At 42.3% G+C, this 18,868-nt stretch overlaps 1 protein-coding gene across 13 annotated transcripts in view; it reads right to left on the reverse strand.

Annotated features, from left to right (window-relative positions):
• The window catches only part of ST3GAL3 (ST3 beta-galactoside alpha-2,3-sialyltransferase 3), a 285,569-nt gene that overhangs the window by 37,222 nt on the left and 229,479 nt on the right, over window positions 1-18,868 (reverse strand). For all 13 annotated transcript variants that reach the window (XM_069738046.1, XM_069738038.1, XM_069738036.1 and 10 more), the window contains one exon: window positions 4,813-4,907. In XM_069738046.1, the coding sequence (XP_069594147.1) occupies window positions 4,813-4,907 (95 nt within the window). The remainder of the gene's footprint in view (window positions 1-4,812; window positions 4,908-18,868) is intronic.

Below are 18,868 nucleotides of genomic sequence, written 5' to 3' on the forward strand. Positions count from 1 at the left end.
ACTTCTATGTTGGTAGTCTCCCCACATTTTTTAGGCCTCATATCCTTTGAAATCAGAGGCAAAAATCTGATCCAGGCAAATAATTTTCTTTTTTAACTCCAATAAAAATTTACAATAAAGGTAGGATTAAGGTATAAAATAAAGGTAGTATTATAGAATGCAGCAGTATTGTTTAGAAATTTTCATTTTTTTCCCATCTACAGCACCTATGCAGAACTATGTATCTCCATGGTCAATGACAAAATAAAATCCATTTGCATTCATCTGACTTCTTGCAGAGGCACATACTGTAGGTAGAATAGCAATATGGAGCACACAACGCACCTGGCGGTCGCCATGTGTTGGGTCTAAAACTAATAAAATTCCACCACGTTCTGTACCTAATCTTCGCCTCTGTTCTCAGAATCCAGGCTCACATAACCAGAACCTCATTATTCACCCTCATAAATGTGTTCTTTCTTTTCTCCCAGCCAAGGAAAGTGCAATATTAAATTCAGCTGGATGGGCCACTTGCACTTAATGAAGAACATACAGCCAAGAGAAGAGGGTTTACGAGAGGAAGTTGTGTTCTGAATGATGCACTTGAAGACGTCTCCAGAACAGATTCTTCTGAATCTTTAAGAAAAATCAAACCAGTTTCCTTTAATAAAACTGTTACCTGCAACATCTGCCGAACAGACATATCTGAGATCCCCTCTCAATAACATCAGTCACGAGTTGCTTCAATATAGATAAAAGAACTTAATAGACTCCGGGACACATATCTTAGGACCTCAAGCAGAGTTTACACTTGACAATTTTTCACCAATTTTTCAGCAATATTTTTATTTTTTTTAAAGCTATAGAACATCGAATGCATTTTGGTTGTAATACCATCAGTCTCTGCAAAGAAAAAAAATTCTAACCAATCCAAATCCTTGTTTGAAAGACATCAAAGGATCCACTGGCTAGTCTCTATAGACGTTAACTTGCTGGTGGGCACCATTAGAGGGGTTGTCTTGTGTTCCTAACATCAGGAGCACACTGCTCCTCTACCCTACGGGTTCCTGCTTGATTTGGGGTTGTGTTCTTGTGAATATTGACAGGTCCGGCCGGTGGCATGCCTGGACCATAAACTCGAATTGCGAGCTCTCCCATCCTGATGGCAGAAGTCTTGGGTTGTTTTTACAAACAGTTTGCAATTTTTCCCATTTTAGTAAGATAAGATATTAAGGCAACCCCTTTAAAGTGAACACAATTGAAGAGAAGCTAATTTCCATCATAAACTTAGGACTTTGCGTTAACACACCATAGGTAGTTATTATTCAAGCAACTGTGCTACTACTCCCAAATCATTTATACGTGTAAGCTCTGGTGATGGCTTATCTCCCATGAGAATTAAGAATCAGCACATTGACATCCAACAGTCCAATTCTGCTTTTCCATATGTGTAAATGAAGGAGAATTCAGACACCCCTACATTAGATGGTCAACTGCGGTTAGCTGACGTTCATCTAATGAGTGTTGTCTCGTTAGCATTATAATGGAGGGACTGATGAGATTGTTCATTGAGTATCTTGGACCGTTCCTCTTGTAGAATCTAATTGTACAATGCAAGAATGGACTCAGACAGAAGAAGGTCCCTGAGCAAGAACAATATATGGGCCCTTTGAAGTTCAATAGCTCATCATAATGTAGAACTCAACTTGCTTTGGAGGTGGAAGTGGCCCTCTAAATCTCTTAGGGTCCCAACTCCACAGGTTGCAAAAATGGTGTATCTGCCTCTGGTACAATGTAACAACCTGGTCCCATCCATTGCTTCTATCACTGCCAATGTTGTGTTCTTGATGGATGACGAATGTCGTTACAACTCTGCCAGGTAAGGTTTCCATGTGTGTGCATGTGATCTGTCTACGGCCACCAGCATGAAGAAGGTTCGGATTGTGAGGTCTGTTCCGCTTGGCTACACTACAGGTAAACAAATGCGGCTCACCCAGGGTGACCCAGTGAAAGAATAGCCATGTCACCATGAGCAAAGAGATCAGGTAGCATGAGCCGGGGAATGGGGCAACTCTTTTTTCTTTTTTTTTTCTTGCATATAGAAAACTTGTAGTGGGTTTAACTTGCTGAGGAGGTCAATCTGCAGACGGAAACGTGCTAAATCATTTATACTACAATTCAGTCAAGTGATGAAAGAGCATCTGGTTCGTGAAGAAAGTCTACATTTAGTGGTATCACCTCTCCACTGGTTAAATAAAACTGACATATCAAGCACATCGCCTTAAGGGTCGAGCTGCAAGCAAGAAGAAATACCGTCTTTACGAGACCATCAGAGGTAACTAACTGGCAGGTGCCAACCAGAACGGACACCACTCAATGAGATGTTTCCAAGTTAGAGTTCTGTTCTTCATACTAATGGTACAATATACTCTTTGGTTTAGATTTTTTTGATAGTTCTTCTAAATGTGAATCTTTGGTACTCAGAATGCAGTAAGGAGACAGAAGACCTGTTAAGAGTGGAGATGTTGTAGACCCTCTAGATGGCACAAAGAAATTTTCTTAGCTTACCCAGAATGGACACCACTCAATGAGATGTTTCCAAGTTAGAGAATGTTCTTCGTACTAACGGTACAATATACTCTTTGGTTTAGATTTTTTTGATAGTTCTTCTAAATGTGAATCTTTGGTACTCAGAATGCAGTAAGGAGACAGAAGACCTGTTAAGAGTGGAGATGTTGTAGACCCTCTAGATGGCACAAAGAAATTTTCTTAGCTTACCCAGAATGGACACCACTCAATGAGTTGTTTCCAAGTTAAGGAAAGTTCTTTGTATTAACGTTATAATATACTCTTGGGTTTTGACTTGTTTGATACTTCTCCTAAATGTGAACCTTTGGTACTCTGGCTGCAGTGAGAAGGCATGAGATCTTACGGTATGTAAACCCTCTGGACGGCGCAAAGAAATCTTCTTGAATAAGCTTTTAACTGAGTCATAAGTTTCCCCAATTCTCAACTTCTTACAGTCGTCAGGAATTGGTGGTTGCTCCTGGGATTAAGAACCAGTGAAGTGATGATATAGATAGTAGCAGCAATCACTTGATAATGGCGGAGATGGGACAAGGGCAAGACTCAAGGCAGTTCCAGGAACAAGAATGGAGCCATGGAAGGAGAACAGGTCACAAGTCAAACCGCAACAAGGGCCGAGTAACAGATAAGTTCAGAAATAGTCCAAATGTCTTTGGAAACGGCGTGAGGTCAGCTCTACAATTCGATGTGGTGACAACGGTGAACGTACTTATGGTATATAAAGTTATCAGCAACAGGTGGTGGTTCCTGTTATTGAGGAACATCATAAACCTACTGAGGACGACGTCACTTATGTAACGGCAGAAAATAAACAATTATCAATTTCAGATCCCTAATAATCACAATGATCTGAAGTTTCCATTATCAAAGAGAAAGTCGGCCAAGATAAGGAATAAATTGGTCTTTCTGTTCACTCATTTCTGATCAGCCATAACAGTAAATGACCTGTCTAAAAGCAGAAAATGATCAGCAATAAGATATATAATATTTATCCATAATATCCCCATACAAATCATCATTCTTAGTGCTGAGACCTATAAAGACATCACATGAGGCTACAAGAGCAACAGCCGGGCTAGGAGTCAACTCCTTCTCAAGGGCAACAAAGGTCTCAATGATGGATATGACTGGCTTGCTAACCAAAAATTAATTTCCATTAGATTTGTCCTTTAACACTGGGTTTTAAAGGGAATTTGTGAGTAGGTTTTTGCTATTTAATCTGAGAGCGGAACAATATTGGGGCAGAGACCTGATTCCAGGATTGTGTCACTTGCTCAATAGCTTGCTGTAGTTTTCAATACAATTAGTGTTTTATCAGCAGGAGATTATCACTAGGTGTTGCTTGCCAGGAAGTCCAACTATTCTGTGTAACCCTGCCCCCACCATGGATTCGCAGCTTGCTGACAGTGTATACTGGAAGCTACCAATCAGAGGAGTGGGCGGGGTTATACACTACTCAGCATTCTGAGCACTGCTACATCACATTATTTTATGTCAGAGAAATGTTATTGAATTTCGGCACTCTCGGGGTACAGCTAAATTAGTTTGTACTTTGTGCACGCTGCCACGATTTCACTGTATTCAAGTGGGTTGTTATGTGATAGCAAGTATGCGATTTACAAACTTTTGGTCACATGCCGACTAGATTTCTCAATAAAACATTGAGAAAAGCGGATGAGAGTCTAGTTGGCATGTGACCACAATTATGCAAATCAGCTACTTGATCAGCTCGATTGGGAAAATTTGTTTAGAGGCCTCCCTTAGTAAGATCCAGAACACCCTAATACTAATTCAGCAGCTCATTATTAAGCCAACTTTGCACCCTTAAAGGGGTTGTTTGTTAAAGACAAGTTATCACCAATCCATATGACGACTTGTTGATTGGTAGGGGTCCAACCACTGGGACTCTCACCAATTTAGGGACAGTTTTATCTTCATTAGGAAGGTGCGGTAGTGTGCATGCTTATTTCCCGCTCCATCCATTCTCCATGGGGCTGCCAAGTGCTGCGCTCTGATTTTTCTGGCAGCCTTATAGAGCGGCGCCGGATAAAAGTCGAAAAATATATTCTCTGTACTACCGATCGAAGCAGGTCCGAACGTTCGGCCCCCCTGAGGTTAGGGGATAACATGTTTTCCCCGGTCCACCGTTTTAACCGATGTGAACTTAAAAAATCTACCAAATCATTGATTCATCATCCTCCCAATGTTGATCATGCACATTTTAATCGCTATATCACATATATTTACCTTGTCCTTTAATTCCAAAAGGTGGCAAAAATTCCCTGATTCTTCCCCATTTTCTAAAGGAATCGTCAAGAAACATTGGTGCTGGTCTTGAGAACCTACAAGACAAAGCGAAAAGAATTTGTTCAACTCTTCATCCGTCCTTCAAAATCAATGATCTCAAATGAATCTCAGTGAAGTCAAACGGCATCAATGACAGGAAAACAATAAACTCCCCAAATCCAACAAAAACCCGGCCCAACGGGCGTCAAATAATGAAACATCCCGTATTACAAATATTACACAAGTAGTCATCCTGCTCCGATATTTCTTACTGTTCTTATTGTTTTCTGTGGATTTGTTTCCTTTCATCTGACGCATCAGATCTTACATGCGACCGTCGCTGCTCTACTCTGATTTGGGGCTTTTTGGGGGGGATCATACTCCCCCACACCCCTTTAAACCCAATATTTCCCTAAAAAAAGAGGCATATTCTCACCATTGGTATGGCATCCATTTTTTAGCAGATCCATTGCAATAATTACATAAGACAATTAATTTGGCCTTGTATCATTTTTTATTTGTTGATGTCCTCCAAACGGACACACGGACGGAGCACCATATATAGATGAAAAAGCGAAAATTTTACGGATGGAACCCTGCCTAAAATTGTATCCAGTGTGCGCAATCTTCAATCTGGACTTCAAACTGATACAAAGTATCAGAACAGAAGAGACTTGATGATGTATACATCGGTATAAGCTAAGTACGACTCTGTCCAAGAGTACTGGGCAACAAAGTTTCCAATATCTTGATGCAATTAGTTGTGGTCGCGCTTTCTTACAAAAATAGGGATTTCAAAACCGTAAAGAATTCAAAAAATGAAAATGATAAAAGAAAGTTGCAGAACTTATTGTAAAGGTGTTATAAGTTATATTATCCTAAAATCAGGAAACCACTTTAACATTACTCGGCGGAGATGCCATTTCCATTGATTTATACACTTCCATTGATTTATACACTTGTCGCACAGATGACTTACAACTAGGAAGTCAGCCAGAGTTTGGACAGATGTCCCCAGTGTTATCACAAACTAGAGGTCACGAAAAAGCAAGCAAAAGGAAAAGCCTCAACAAGGACGTGAATCCTTCCCAGGGGAGCCATCTTCTCGTTTTTTAGTCATCTTCGCTGTGTAGCAGATGGAGGGGACATTGTGGCAAGTAAAAGTGGGAGTCTGTGCTGACAGTCAGCTAAGTTATTCTTGAGGGGAGCAGGGATCCCTGGAGCCCAGGCCGCCTGTATAATGGGCTTCCCGCGTGGACATGAGATTACTATCCTGCATTCTACTCCTGGGACGGGAACATTACCTTACACCATTGCATTGGTTTTGTCCAGGGTGGCGGGATGGAGACAGTGAATTATTCATCCCCTTATTATCGAGCGTGTAACATGAACATTCTTACATTAGCTTAAGAGCCTACGGCGTAATGAGTCCAGAGCACCCAACTAATTAAAGGGACAAAACATCTGCCTGCATGATTAATTAAAAAACATAACGTGTCCTTAGGATAGGCCAAAAGAGTGTGATTAGTGGTGATCTGACCCAGGTACCCTCACTTATCAGCAAAAAAAAAAAAAAAAAGATTGCAGGTCAATCCCTATCACAGAATGCAACATGGATTAAAGCCTTGCTCTTGTCACTACTGCAATCAAGGGGCCTCAACTCTATAAAGGGTTAATACAAAGAATACAACATCCTTAATTTGGGATGCACAAAGTTGTTGAAGTCACACCAACTGTGCAGGACACTTCAAGAGGAGATGAGTCTCGTCAGTCACTCACTCACCTCCACTCAGGGTTACTGATAAATGGCAGCACCATCATCTCATGATCACTGATGAAAATGCGGACACTTATCGTTAGTGTGTGAAGTGTAGCATGAGAGTCAATGAAAGGGGAAGAGATTTACTCCATGAAACATCGATCATACTGAGAACGTGTATTACGGTATTTGTATCTGCCGTTTTCCCAAAGAGCGTTCCAGTGACTAAATACAATTTTGGTAAAATATTCAAAACTAGTGGGACATAAATTAGATGATGTACAGACCATAATTCTTTAGCATTTATATCTCTACCATACACTAAAGACCCATGTACGCTGGCCGGTAATCTATCAGATTGTAACGCTAGCGACCCATCGTTCACAATAACCATGTAATGCGAATGGATTGAGGAACTGAACGATGAGTCCAAAAAATGCTCATTCATCGTGCGTGAAAATGTTTTAGGTGAGAGAAAAAATTCTAGTTCAACCTTTGAAAATTGTGTAATGGAAACGGAGATTGTTTGCTTATTCAATGATTTGACCGACATATAAGAGAAGTAGAGATTCATGTCCTAAATAGGGAACTGTGAGAAAAAGCAAACAAAACATCAGCGTTCCTCTAAGTGTGTACTAGACAATATCTGTGAGAGGGTTTTTGCTGACTCGGACAGGTTGTGCACCTATAGACACAACGCCCGGACAGGTTGTGCATTTATAGAAACAACACCCGGAGAGGTTGTGCATCTATAGACACAACGCTCAGACAGGTTCTGCATCTATAGACACAACGCTCGGACAGGTTGTGCATCTATAGACACAACGCCTGGACAGCTTGTGCATCTATAGACACAACGCCTGGACAGGTTTTGCATTCATAGAAACAACACCTGGACAGGTTGTGCATCTATAGACACAACGCTCAGACAGGTTCTGCATCTATAGACACAACGCTCGGAAAGGTTGTGTGTCTATAGACAACGCCTGGACAGGTTGTACATCTATAGACAACGCCCGGACAGGTAGTGCATTTATAGAAACAACCCCCGGACAGGTTGTGCATCTATAGACCCAACACTCAGACAGGTTCTGCATCTATAGACACAACGCCTGGACAGGTTGTGCATTTATAGACACAATGCTCGGACAGGTTGTGCATCTATAGACACAACACTCGGATGGGTTGTGCATCTATAGACACAATGCTCGGACAGGTTGTGCATCTATAGACACAACGCTCGGACAGGTTGTGCATCTATAGACACAACACCTGGACAGGTTGTGCATCTATAGACACAACACCTGGACAGGTTGTGCATCTATAGACACAATGCCTGGACAGGTTGTGCATTTATAGACACAACGCCTGGACAGGTTGTGCATTTATAGACACAATGCTCGGACAGGTTGTGCATCTATAGACACAACACTCGGATGGGTTGTGCATCTATAGACACAATGCTCGGACAGGTTGTGCATCTATAGACACAACGCTCGGACAGGTTGTGCATCTATAGACAGAACGCCTGGACAGGTTGTGCATCTATAGACACAACGCCTGGACAGGTTGTGCATTTATAGACACAACGCCCGGACAGGTTGTGCATTTATAGAAACAACACCCGGACAGGTTGTGCATCTATAGACACAACACTCAGACAGGTTCTGCATCTATAGACACAACGCTCGGACAGGTTGTGCATCTATAGACACAACGCCTGGACAGGTTGTGCATCTATAGGAAGGAAGGAGGCACTTCGCCTTTGAAACACATTGCCCAATAAAAGGTTTTATACTGTAATATTTTGTTTTCCCAAGTCCTTATCCCCCCATATTTATTCAGTTGTTGTAGCTTTGAATCCAAATCGGTATCTGTCTGTGTGAACAAAGTGCACGATGTAAAATGTAACGATTGCTATTCAACCAGTTCATTCAGGACACTTATCTGGCAATGTTTGCTAAACATGAATTACGATCGCAAAGTTCTGTGTTAAAAATGTTATCTGCTCGTGTACATGAACCCTAACAGCACAGGTGGGAGCTGCAGTAGCTTTCTGATAAAAAGCTCTTCACTTTCCGGCACTAATCTACAATTCCCATGAAGCTCTACCAGCGTCAAGCACCAATGCAAGAGTTAAGCAAAAAAGAAAAACTATGCATCTTGTGTTTCGTTGCTCTACAAGTCTAGATTTGTTTTGGTTTAAATTACTTATTCACAAAATACAAGTGAATTGTGGAACAAGTGTGGACAGATGGACAAAATCCAGCAGTGCGTGAATGAGTGCCAGCAATTACATATGTAGAGCTACACAGACGTATCTCATACTTGTATGATCAACACAAAGGATCAAAACTAGAAATGTACAGGAGAACAATGTACAATGAGAAATGCCCAGAACAATGCTTCTAGTGGTGTGGGTGATTGTTCATGAAATTAGACAAGGCTGGAGTAATGCTTCTAGTGGTGTGGGTGATCGCTCATGAAATTAGACAAGGCTGGAGTAATACTTCTAGTAGTCTTGATGATCGCTCATGTGCAATGAGACAAGGCTGGAGTAATGCTTCTAGTGGTGCTGGTGATCACTCATGTGCAATGAGACATAGCTGGAGTAATGTTTCTAGTGGTGCTGGTGATAGCTCGTGAAATAAGACAAGGCTGGAGTAATGCTTCTAGTGGTGCTGGTGATCGCTCGTGAAATGAGACAAGGCTGGAGTAATGCTTCTAGTGGTGCTGGTGATCGCTCGTGAAATGAGATAAGGCTGGAGTAATGCTTCTAGTGGTGCTGGTGATCGCTCATAAAATGAGACAAAGCTGGAGTAATGTTTCTAGTGGTGCTGGTGATCGCTCGTGAAATGAGACATGGCTGGAGTAATGCTTCTGGTGGTGCTGGCGATCGCTCATGTGCAATGAGACATGGCTGGAGTAATGTTTCTAGTGGTGCTTGTGATAGCTCATGAAATTAGACAAGGCTGGAGTAATGCTTCTAGTGGTGCTGGTGATCGCTCATGAAATGAGACAAGGTTGGAGTAATGCTTCTAGTGGTGCTGGTGATTGCTCATGTGCAATGAGACATGGCTAGAGTAATGTTTCTAGTGGTGCTGGTCATAGCTCGTGAAATGAGACAAGGCTGGAGTAATGCTTCTAGTGGTGCTGGTGAACGCTCGTGAAATGAGACAAGGCTGGAGTAATGCTTCTAGTGGTGCTGGTGAACGCTCGTGAAATGAGACAAGGCTGGAGTAATGCTTCTAGTGGTGCTAGTGATCGCTCGTGAAATGGGATAAGGCTGGAGTAATGCTTCTAGTGGTGCTGGTGATCGCTCGTAAAATGAGACAAAGCTGGAGTAAGGTTTCTAGTGGTGCTGGTGATCGCTCGTGAAATGAGACATGGCTGGAGTAATACTTCTAGTGGTGCTGGTGATCGCTCGTGAAATGGGATAAGGCTGGAGTAATGCTTCTAGTGGTGCTGGTGATCGCTCGTAAAATGAGACAAAGCTGGAGTAAGGTTTCTAGTGGTGCTGGTTTTTCCCTATTTATTTGAATGGATGAAAAACGTTGCAAAAAATCCGGCTGGAAATTTGAAAAAGAGTACTGTTGTATAAAATCAAGGAAAAAATAAGCAGCAAGTGCATGAGATTTCACAAATCTCATTTATATTGTTGGTACTGTAAACTGCAGCATTTTTTAGCCTTGAGAAAAACGTGGGTAAAAAAGTGGCAAAAATACCATATGTGAACAAACCCTAAAGCTATGTTCCCACGATAAATATTTGGTAAGATTTTGATGTTGCATATTTTCTATTAGGTAAATTACCACTTGGGGTTTTTTTTTTCATTGTATTTTTAGTGCTTTTTTACATGAACTTGGTGCACATTTTTATAGTGATTTTGACACAGCAGTTTTTGTCTTTTTTTGGCATGTTACGTTAAACAAAGCTGTTTTTGTTTTTGATACTTCCTTGTATTTGGCGTTGACAAAACTTTACTGATAAAGTCATTTAAAAGTTTTCCTTGTTCTTACTGGAATGTGTACATTGTAGATTCAGACTGACGGCAGCAAAACCACAAAAGTGCACATATGCAAACAAGGTAGTGCGAAACAAACCAGAAAATGCGTTAAACCTTAAGGCCCCTTCACATTAAGCGACGCTGCAGCGATACAGACAACGATCCGGATCGCTGCAGCGTCGCTGTTTGGTCGCTGGAGAGCTGTCACACAGACAGCTCTCCAGCGACCAACGATGCCGGTAAACATCGGGTAACTAAGCGCAGGGCCGCGCTTAGTAACCCGATGTTTACCCTGGTTACCATCCTAAAAGTAAAAAAAACAAACACTACATACTTACCTACCGCTGTCTGTCCCCGGCGCTGTGCTTCTCTGCACTCCTCCTGTACTGGCTGTGAGCACAGCGGCCGGAAAGCAGAGGGGTGACGTCACCACTCTGCTTTCCGGCTGACCGACGCTCACAGCCAGTACAGGAGGAGTGCAGAGCAGAGCGCCGGGGACAGACAGCGGTAGGTAAGTATGTAGTGTTTGTTTTTTTTACTTTTAGGATGGTAACCAGGGTAAACATCGGGTTACTAAGCGCGGCCCTGCGCTTAGTTACCCGATGTTTACCCTGGTTACCAGTGAAGACATCGCTGGATCGGTGTCACACACGCCGATCCAGCGATGTCAGCAGGGAGCCCAGCGACGAAATAAAGTTCTGGACTTTCCTCAGCGACCAACGATCTCCCAGCAGGGGCCTGATCGTTGGTCGCTGTCACACATAGTGATTTCCTTAACGATATCGTTGCAACGTCACCAAAAGCAACAATATCGTTAACGATATCGTTATGTGTGATGGTACCTTTAGATTCCTCCAAGTTACCCCTTTTTCACTCTGATGACAGCATTATACCTTGGTGTTTTCTAGAGCAGATTCATCAGGTCATCACCTGGACTAGGTCCAACAGTCTTGAAAAAGTTCCCCGTGGTGCTAAGCACTTGTTGGCGGTTTTGCCTTCACTCTGCATCCCACGTATCCCAAACCACTCAGTTGTTTTGAGGTCGGATGACTGTGGGTGATTGTCATCTGATGCAGCCTCCGTCCCAGCAAGCCATGTGTGCTTTTAATTTGGAATAAATTGTCAATGGTGTCACCTGCAAAGCACCTTCACACCTCTGCCTCCATGCTCACCTCTTCTGCATCTCACAAACACGTGGAAGTTGGTACCACAATTTTGTTACTTATCAGACCACAATACAGATTTTCATAGATCTAACATCCAGTCCTCTTGTTGCTTGGTCAAACCAAGTCTCTACCTGTTTCCAGTCTTCAGTAGTGGCATCTTTGCAGTGATTTGATAATTTGACCATAAACACCTGCTTTTCGCCTGCTTTTTGCAGTCTAATTTGGACAGTAGATATTGAGATGTATTTGTACTAGATGTCTGTACATCATCTATGAGAGCTGTTATCTGAGGAGCTGTCAATTTGTGATTTCTGAGGTTTGATTAACTTATCCTCTGCAGCAGAGGTAGTTCCTGTTTTTCCTTTCTTTTGGGCAGTCATCAGGAACACTAGTTTCATCATATTGATGTTGTTCATGACTACACTTAAAGAGGTGGTCCAATACAATGTACATTGTGCACATTGATTTAAACCTTTCAAGTAAGTATTTTTGCAAATACCTTATGTTGACATATTTGCCTTTAAGCGGCAATATCACAGCTTGCTCAGTCCCGATCACATGACCCCCCGGTTGCGGCGGCTGCTGACATTTGGTGATGTCACGTCAACTTCCGGACTCTGGAAGTTGGCATTACATCGCCGAGGCGCGACCCAGTCTCACGCACTCCCTCTGATTGACTGGCATGTGGGCAGTGATTTACCGCTTGTCACAGCACAGGATCATGCAGCGTGCTGTAGAAGCTTTCCACGTCTCGTCTGCTTTCATTGGCATAGCCTCACAAGCACATGCTTAAAACTGCGCTGTGACTTCCACAGTCCGGAAGTTGACGTGACATCACCGGATGTTAGCAGCAGCTGCAGCTGGGGGTCACATGAGGAGGACTGAGCAGGCAGCAATAGCGCCATTCAGCGGCAAAGTCAAAAGTTTACATACATTTCATTAGTATTTGGTACCACTGCCCTTAAACTGAATGACTTGGGTGAAACGTTTGGGATATCCTTGCACAAGCTTCTAACAATAGTTGGTTGGAATTTGGGCCCATTCCTCCTCACAAAACTTGTGTATCTGATCCAGGATTGTAGGTCGCCTTGCTTGCATGGGCCTCTTCAGCTTTGCCCATACATTTTCAATAGGATTGAGATCAGGGCTTTGTGATGGCTGCTCCAAAACATTGACTTTGTTATCCTTAAGCCACTTTGTTACCATTTTGGCAGTATGATTCTGGTCATTGTCCATTTGGAAGACTCATTTCCGCCCAAGCTTTAACTTCCTGGCTGATGTCTTGAGATGTTGCTTTAGTATTGTCACATAATCTTCTTTTCTCATGATGAGATCTATTTTGTGAAGTGCAACAGTCCCTGATGCAGCAAAACAACCCCACAATATGATGCTCCCACCACCGTGTTTCACAGTTGGGATGGTGTTCTTAGGCTTCCAAGCTTCTCCATTTTTCCACCAAACGTAACGATGGTCATTATGCCCGAAAAGTAAATTTTGGCTTCATCAGACAACATGACAGGTCTCCAAAAATTAAGGTATTTGATCCTGTGTGCATTTGAAAACATTAATCTGGCTTTCTTATGTTTATTTTGGAGTAATGGCTTCATCGTGGCAGAGTGACCTTTCAACCCATGTTGATGCAGTACTCGTTTCACTGTGGATATTGACACAATCTTACTCACTTCCGCCATCATCTTCACAAGGTCGTTTGCTTTTGTCCTTGGGTTGATATGCACATGTCAGACCAAAGCACGTTCATCTCTGGAACACAGAACCCATCTCCTTCCTGAGCAGTATGATGGCTGGACATTCCCATCTTGTTTGTAGTTGCGTATAATTGTTTGTGCAGATGAACGAGCCACCTTCAGGCATCTTGAAATTGTACACAAGGATGAGCCAGACTTGTGCAAGTCCACAATTCTCTTCCTGATATCATGGCTGATCTCTTGAAACTTTCCCATGATGCTACACAAAAAAGCAAGGTGTTTCAGGTGTGCATTAAAATACATGCACAAGTGTGTTTCTAACCCAGATGTTGCAAAAAAAAAACTATCAGAGGTTTCAAAACACATGACATCATCATATGGGCAGTCCAGAATTGTTTAAAGGCATAGTAATCTTAGTGTATGTAAACTTTTGACTTTGCAGTAAGTAATAAAAATGCCTTAAAACATTCTCTCTCATTATTCTGGCATTTGGCAAATATTAATAATTATGGTAATCCTAATTGACCTAAAACGAGAAAGGTTTATTCTGATTTCATGTCAGATATTGAGAAAAACATACATATGTGTCTTTTTATATAGTGTATGGAAACTTTTGCTTTCAATTGTACACAGGAATAGTATTATTGTAGTCATATTCTTGCACATAGGAGCAGTATTATAGTAGTTACATTCTTGTACATAGGAGCATTGTAGTAGTTATATTCCTGGACATAGTAGCAGTATTATAGAAGTTATACTCTTGTACATAATAGGGGTTAGTATTATAGTAGTTATATTCTTGTACATAGGGGCAGTATTATAGTAATTATATTCTTGTTCATAGGGGCAGTATTATAACAGTTATATTCTAGGACATAGGATCAGTATTACAGTAGTTATATTCTTGTACATAAGAGCAGTATTATAGTAGTTATATTTTTGTACATAGGATCAGTATTATAGTGGTTATATTCTTGTACATAGGAGCAGTATTATAGTAGTTATATTCTTGTACATAGTGGGCAGTATTATAGTAGTTATATTCCTGTACATAGGAGCAGTATTATAGTAGTTATATTCTTGTACATAGGGGCAGTATTATAGTAGTTATATTCTTGTACATAGAAGCAGTGTTATAGTAGTTATATTCTTGTACATAGGGGCAGTATTATAGTAGTTATATTCTTGTACATAGGGGCAGTATTATAGTAGTTATATTCTTGTACATAGGGGGCAGTATTATAGTAGTTATATTCTTGTACATAGGGGCAGTATTATAGTAGTTATATTCTTGTACATAGGGGCAGTATTATAGCAGTTATATTCTTGTACATAGGAGCAGTATTATAGTAGTTATATTCTTGTACATAGGGGGCAGTATTATAGTAGTTATATTCTTGTACATAGGGGCAGCATTATGGTAGTTATATTCTTGTACATAGGAGCAGTATTATAGTAGTTATATTCTTGTACATAGGATCAGTATTATAGTAGTTATATTCTTGTACATAGGAGCAGTATTATAGCAGTTATATTTTTGTACATAGGATTAGTATTATAGTGGTTATATTCTTGTACATAGGAGCAGTATTATAGTAGTTATATTCTTGTACATAGGAGCAGTATTATAGTAGTTATATTCTTGTACATAGCAGCAGTATTATAGTAGTTATATTCTTGTACATAGGGGCAGCACTATAGTAGCTATATTCTTGTACATAGGAGCAGTATTATAGTAGTTATATTCTTGTACATAGGGGCAGTATTATAGTAGCTATATTCTTGTACATAGGGGGCAGTAGTATAGCAGTTATATTTTTGTACATAGGATTAGTATTATCTATAATATAACGCTGGGAGCGTCACTCTGTCCGAAGCCTTTATAGACTGCGCAGGCGCAAGCGCCGGCGCAGTCTGGCCCCCACAGAGTGACGCTCCCAGGAGATCGCGGTATGCGTAAGCACTGAACGCATACCGCGATCTCCACCGGAGAGTCAGGGACCGTGGACGCACCAGGAGGGAGGGTAAGTATATTCACCTGTCCTCCGTTCCAGCGCTGCATGCGGCTCCGTCTTCCGGCTCCTCTGCTGTGACAGAGTCCAGTCACAGGCAGAGGAGCCGGAGTGTGTGTTCAAGAAAATGGCGCCGGAAAGCGCGGACTGCGCAGGCGCCGATTCCTGCTGCCGGTATCGGCGCCTGCGCAGTCCGCGCTTTCCGGCGCCATTTTCTTGAAGACACACTCCGGCTCCACTGCAGGTGTGTCTTCAAGAAAATGGCGCCGGAGAGCGCGGACTGCGCAGGCGCCAATTCCTGCTGCCGGAATCGGCGCCTGCGCAGTCCACGCTTTCCGGCGCCATTTTCTTGAAGACACACCTGCAGTGGAGCCGGACGATAGGTGAGTATGGTATTTTTTTTTTTTTATATGGCAGCAGCATACGGGGGCATATAATACAATAGTGGCGCAGGATGGGAGCAGCACATGACAGAACGGGCGCAGGATGGCAGCAGCACATGACAGAACGGGCGCAGGATGGCAGCAGCGCATGACAGAACGGGCGCAGGATGGCAGCAGCACATGACAGAACGGGCGCAGGATGGCAGCAGCACATGACAGAACGGGCGCAGGATGGCAGCAGCACATGAGAGAACGGGCGCAGGATGGCAGCAGCGCATGACATAACGGGCGCAGGATGGCAGCAGGATGGGAGCAGCATATGACAGAACTGGCGCAGGATGGCAGCAGCACATGACAGAACGGGCGCAGGATGGCAGCAGCACATGACAGAACGGGCGCAGGATGGGAGCAGCACATGACATAACGGGCGCAGGATGGCAGCAGCACATGACAGAACGGGCGCAGGATGGCAGCAGCACATGACAGAACGGGCGCAGGATGGCAGCAGCACATGACAGAACGGGCGCAGGATGGCAGCAGCGCATGACATAACGGGCGCAGGATGGCAGCAGGATGGGAGCAGCACATGACAGAACGGGCGCAGAATGGCTGCAGCGCATGACATAACGGGCGCAGGATGGCAGCAGGATGGGAGCAGCACATGACAGAACGGGCGCAGGATGGCAGCAGCGCATGACAGAACGGGGGCGCAGGATGGGAGCAGCACATGACAGAACGGGCGCAGGACGGGAGCAGCACATGACAGAACGGGCGCAGGATGGCAGCAGCGCATGACAGAACGGGCGCAGGATGGCAGCAGCACATGACAGAACGGGCGCAGGATGGCAGCAGCGCATGACAGAACGGGCGCAGGATGGCAGCAGCACATGACAGAACGGGCGCAGGATGGCAGCAGCACATGACAGAACGGGCGCAGGATGGCAGCAGCACATGATGGAGACCATATACCAATATAAATGCTCACCACCCGGGCGTAGAACGGGTTCAATAGCTAGTAGTAGTTATATTCTTGTACATAGGAGCAGTATTATAGTAGTTATATTCTTGTACATAGGGGCAGTATTATAGTAGCTATATTCTTGTACATAGGGGGCAGTATTATAGTCGTTATATTCTTGTACATAGGGGCAGTATTATAGTAGCTATATTCTTGTACATAGGAGCAGTATTATAGTAGTTATATTCTTGTACATAGGGGCAGTATTATAGTAGTTATATTCTTGTACATGGAGCAGTATTATAGTAGTTATATTCTTGTACATAGGGGCAGTATTATAGTAGTTATATTCTTGTACATAGGGGCAGTATTATAGTAGTTATATTCTTGTACATAGGGGCAGTATTATAGTAGTTATATTCTTGTACATAGGAGCAGTATTATAATAGTTATATTCTTGTACATAGGGGCAGTATTATAGTAGTTATATTCTTGTACATAGGGGCAGTATTATAGTAGCTATATTCTTGTACATAGGGGCAGTATTATAGTAGTTATATTCTTGTACATAGGGGCAGTATTATAGTAGTTATATTCTTGTACATAGGGGTAGTATTATAGTAGTTATATTCTTGTACATAGGGGCAGTATTATAGTAGCTATATTCTTGTACATAGGGGCAGTATTATAGTAGTTATATTCTTGTACATAGGGGCAGTATTATAGTAGTTATATTCTTGTACATGGAGCACTATTATAGTAGTTATATTCTTGTACATAGGGGCAGTATTATAGTAGTTATATTCTTGTACATAGGGGCAGTATTATAGTAGCTATATACTTGTACATAGGTTTATTGATATTAAATTAATTGAGAATTAATGCAGAATACAGAAATCGCTGTCATTTAATTTGCTATTATTCATCTTGGCGTTGACAGGTTTATAATCCTTTTACAGCACGTACTCATTGTAAGACACAGGGTGAGTTACTGCTCCATTTATTTTTTTCTCATGTAGATGGTGATATTTTGTCAGGCTTGTAAGGTTGGTTGGGTTTCACTACACAGTGATTATCTTCCTATTAAACATGACATCACCACGTCATGGGTTCTTGATGGCATAAAAAGAAAATGGCTCAAGTACCCGCCATCCACAGATCCTGAACAGTTCTCTTGTCTTCATAGATAGGGGGGTGGGGAATGATGAATGTGTAAGATGATGACTTCTTCTCGGCTTCGGTGATGATTGTAGATTTTTAACAGTGGAATTTCCAAAGTACACAAAGAATGAAGCGTGTGACTGGGACAAGACAAAGATACATTAATTTCTTGGCAGACAAAATATCTTGGATCTTGAATAAAGAGGCCAAAGCTGAAGAGATTTACCAGTTACGGGCAAAAGTGAATCCAATGATCCATGCCTGTCCCTCTCCGCCTCCAAATTTGGACCGACGGACGGCGCGATACAACCACTGATCGTTAACCTTTCACCGATCGGTGGTCATTTAAATGTTACACTAGTTCACTAAGTGATTGTTCTCGGCAGTGCGAGTCCTGTTTACACAGGATGATGCTCCGCTGAGAACGATGATTTTTAGCGCTGCGGGAAAGAAAGATCATTTCACCCAACGATCGAGCAGTTTGCTCGTTTATGGAGAAGTCGTCCGCCTGTCTACACTGTAAAAATGATGATGAAATGAGCGTCTTTAACCATGCTCAGTCACCATGATCTTGCAGTGAAAAAGCCGCTTTACACTTCACCGCTCATTAACAAACCGCGTAAACAAATTATCTCTGCCCACGTTACCACAACTAAAGGGGATATACATTCATCAAGGGGAATTCCTTCATGATCTTGTTTTGATTGTGACATTGTTGAACAAATGAACAGTTAAGTTTTTTTTTTTTCAAGAATCCGGTCATGGATTACACCATTATATTTATCAAAAGAACAAGAAGCCAACATGTTACAAGTTTGGTGACTTAACTGCATAGTTTCTAAACCACAAATATCCCAAAGTTTTAC

This window comes from Ranitomeya imitator, chromosome 8 (genome assembly GCF_032444005.1).
Source record: "Ranitomeya imitator isolate aRanImi1 chromosome 8, aRanImi1.pri, whole genome shotgun sequence".
In the NCBI taxonomy this organism is placed as follows: domain Eukaryota; kingdom Metazoa; phylum Chordata; class Amphibia; order Anura; family Dendrobatidae; genus Ranitomeya; species Ranitomeya imitator.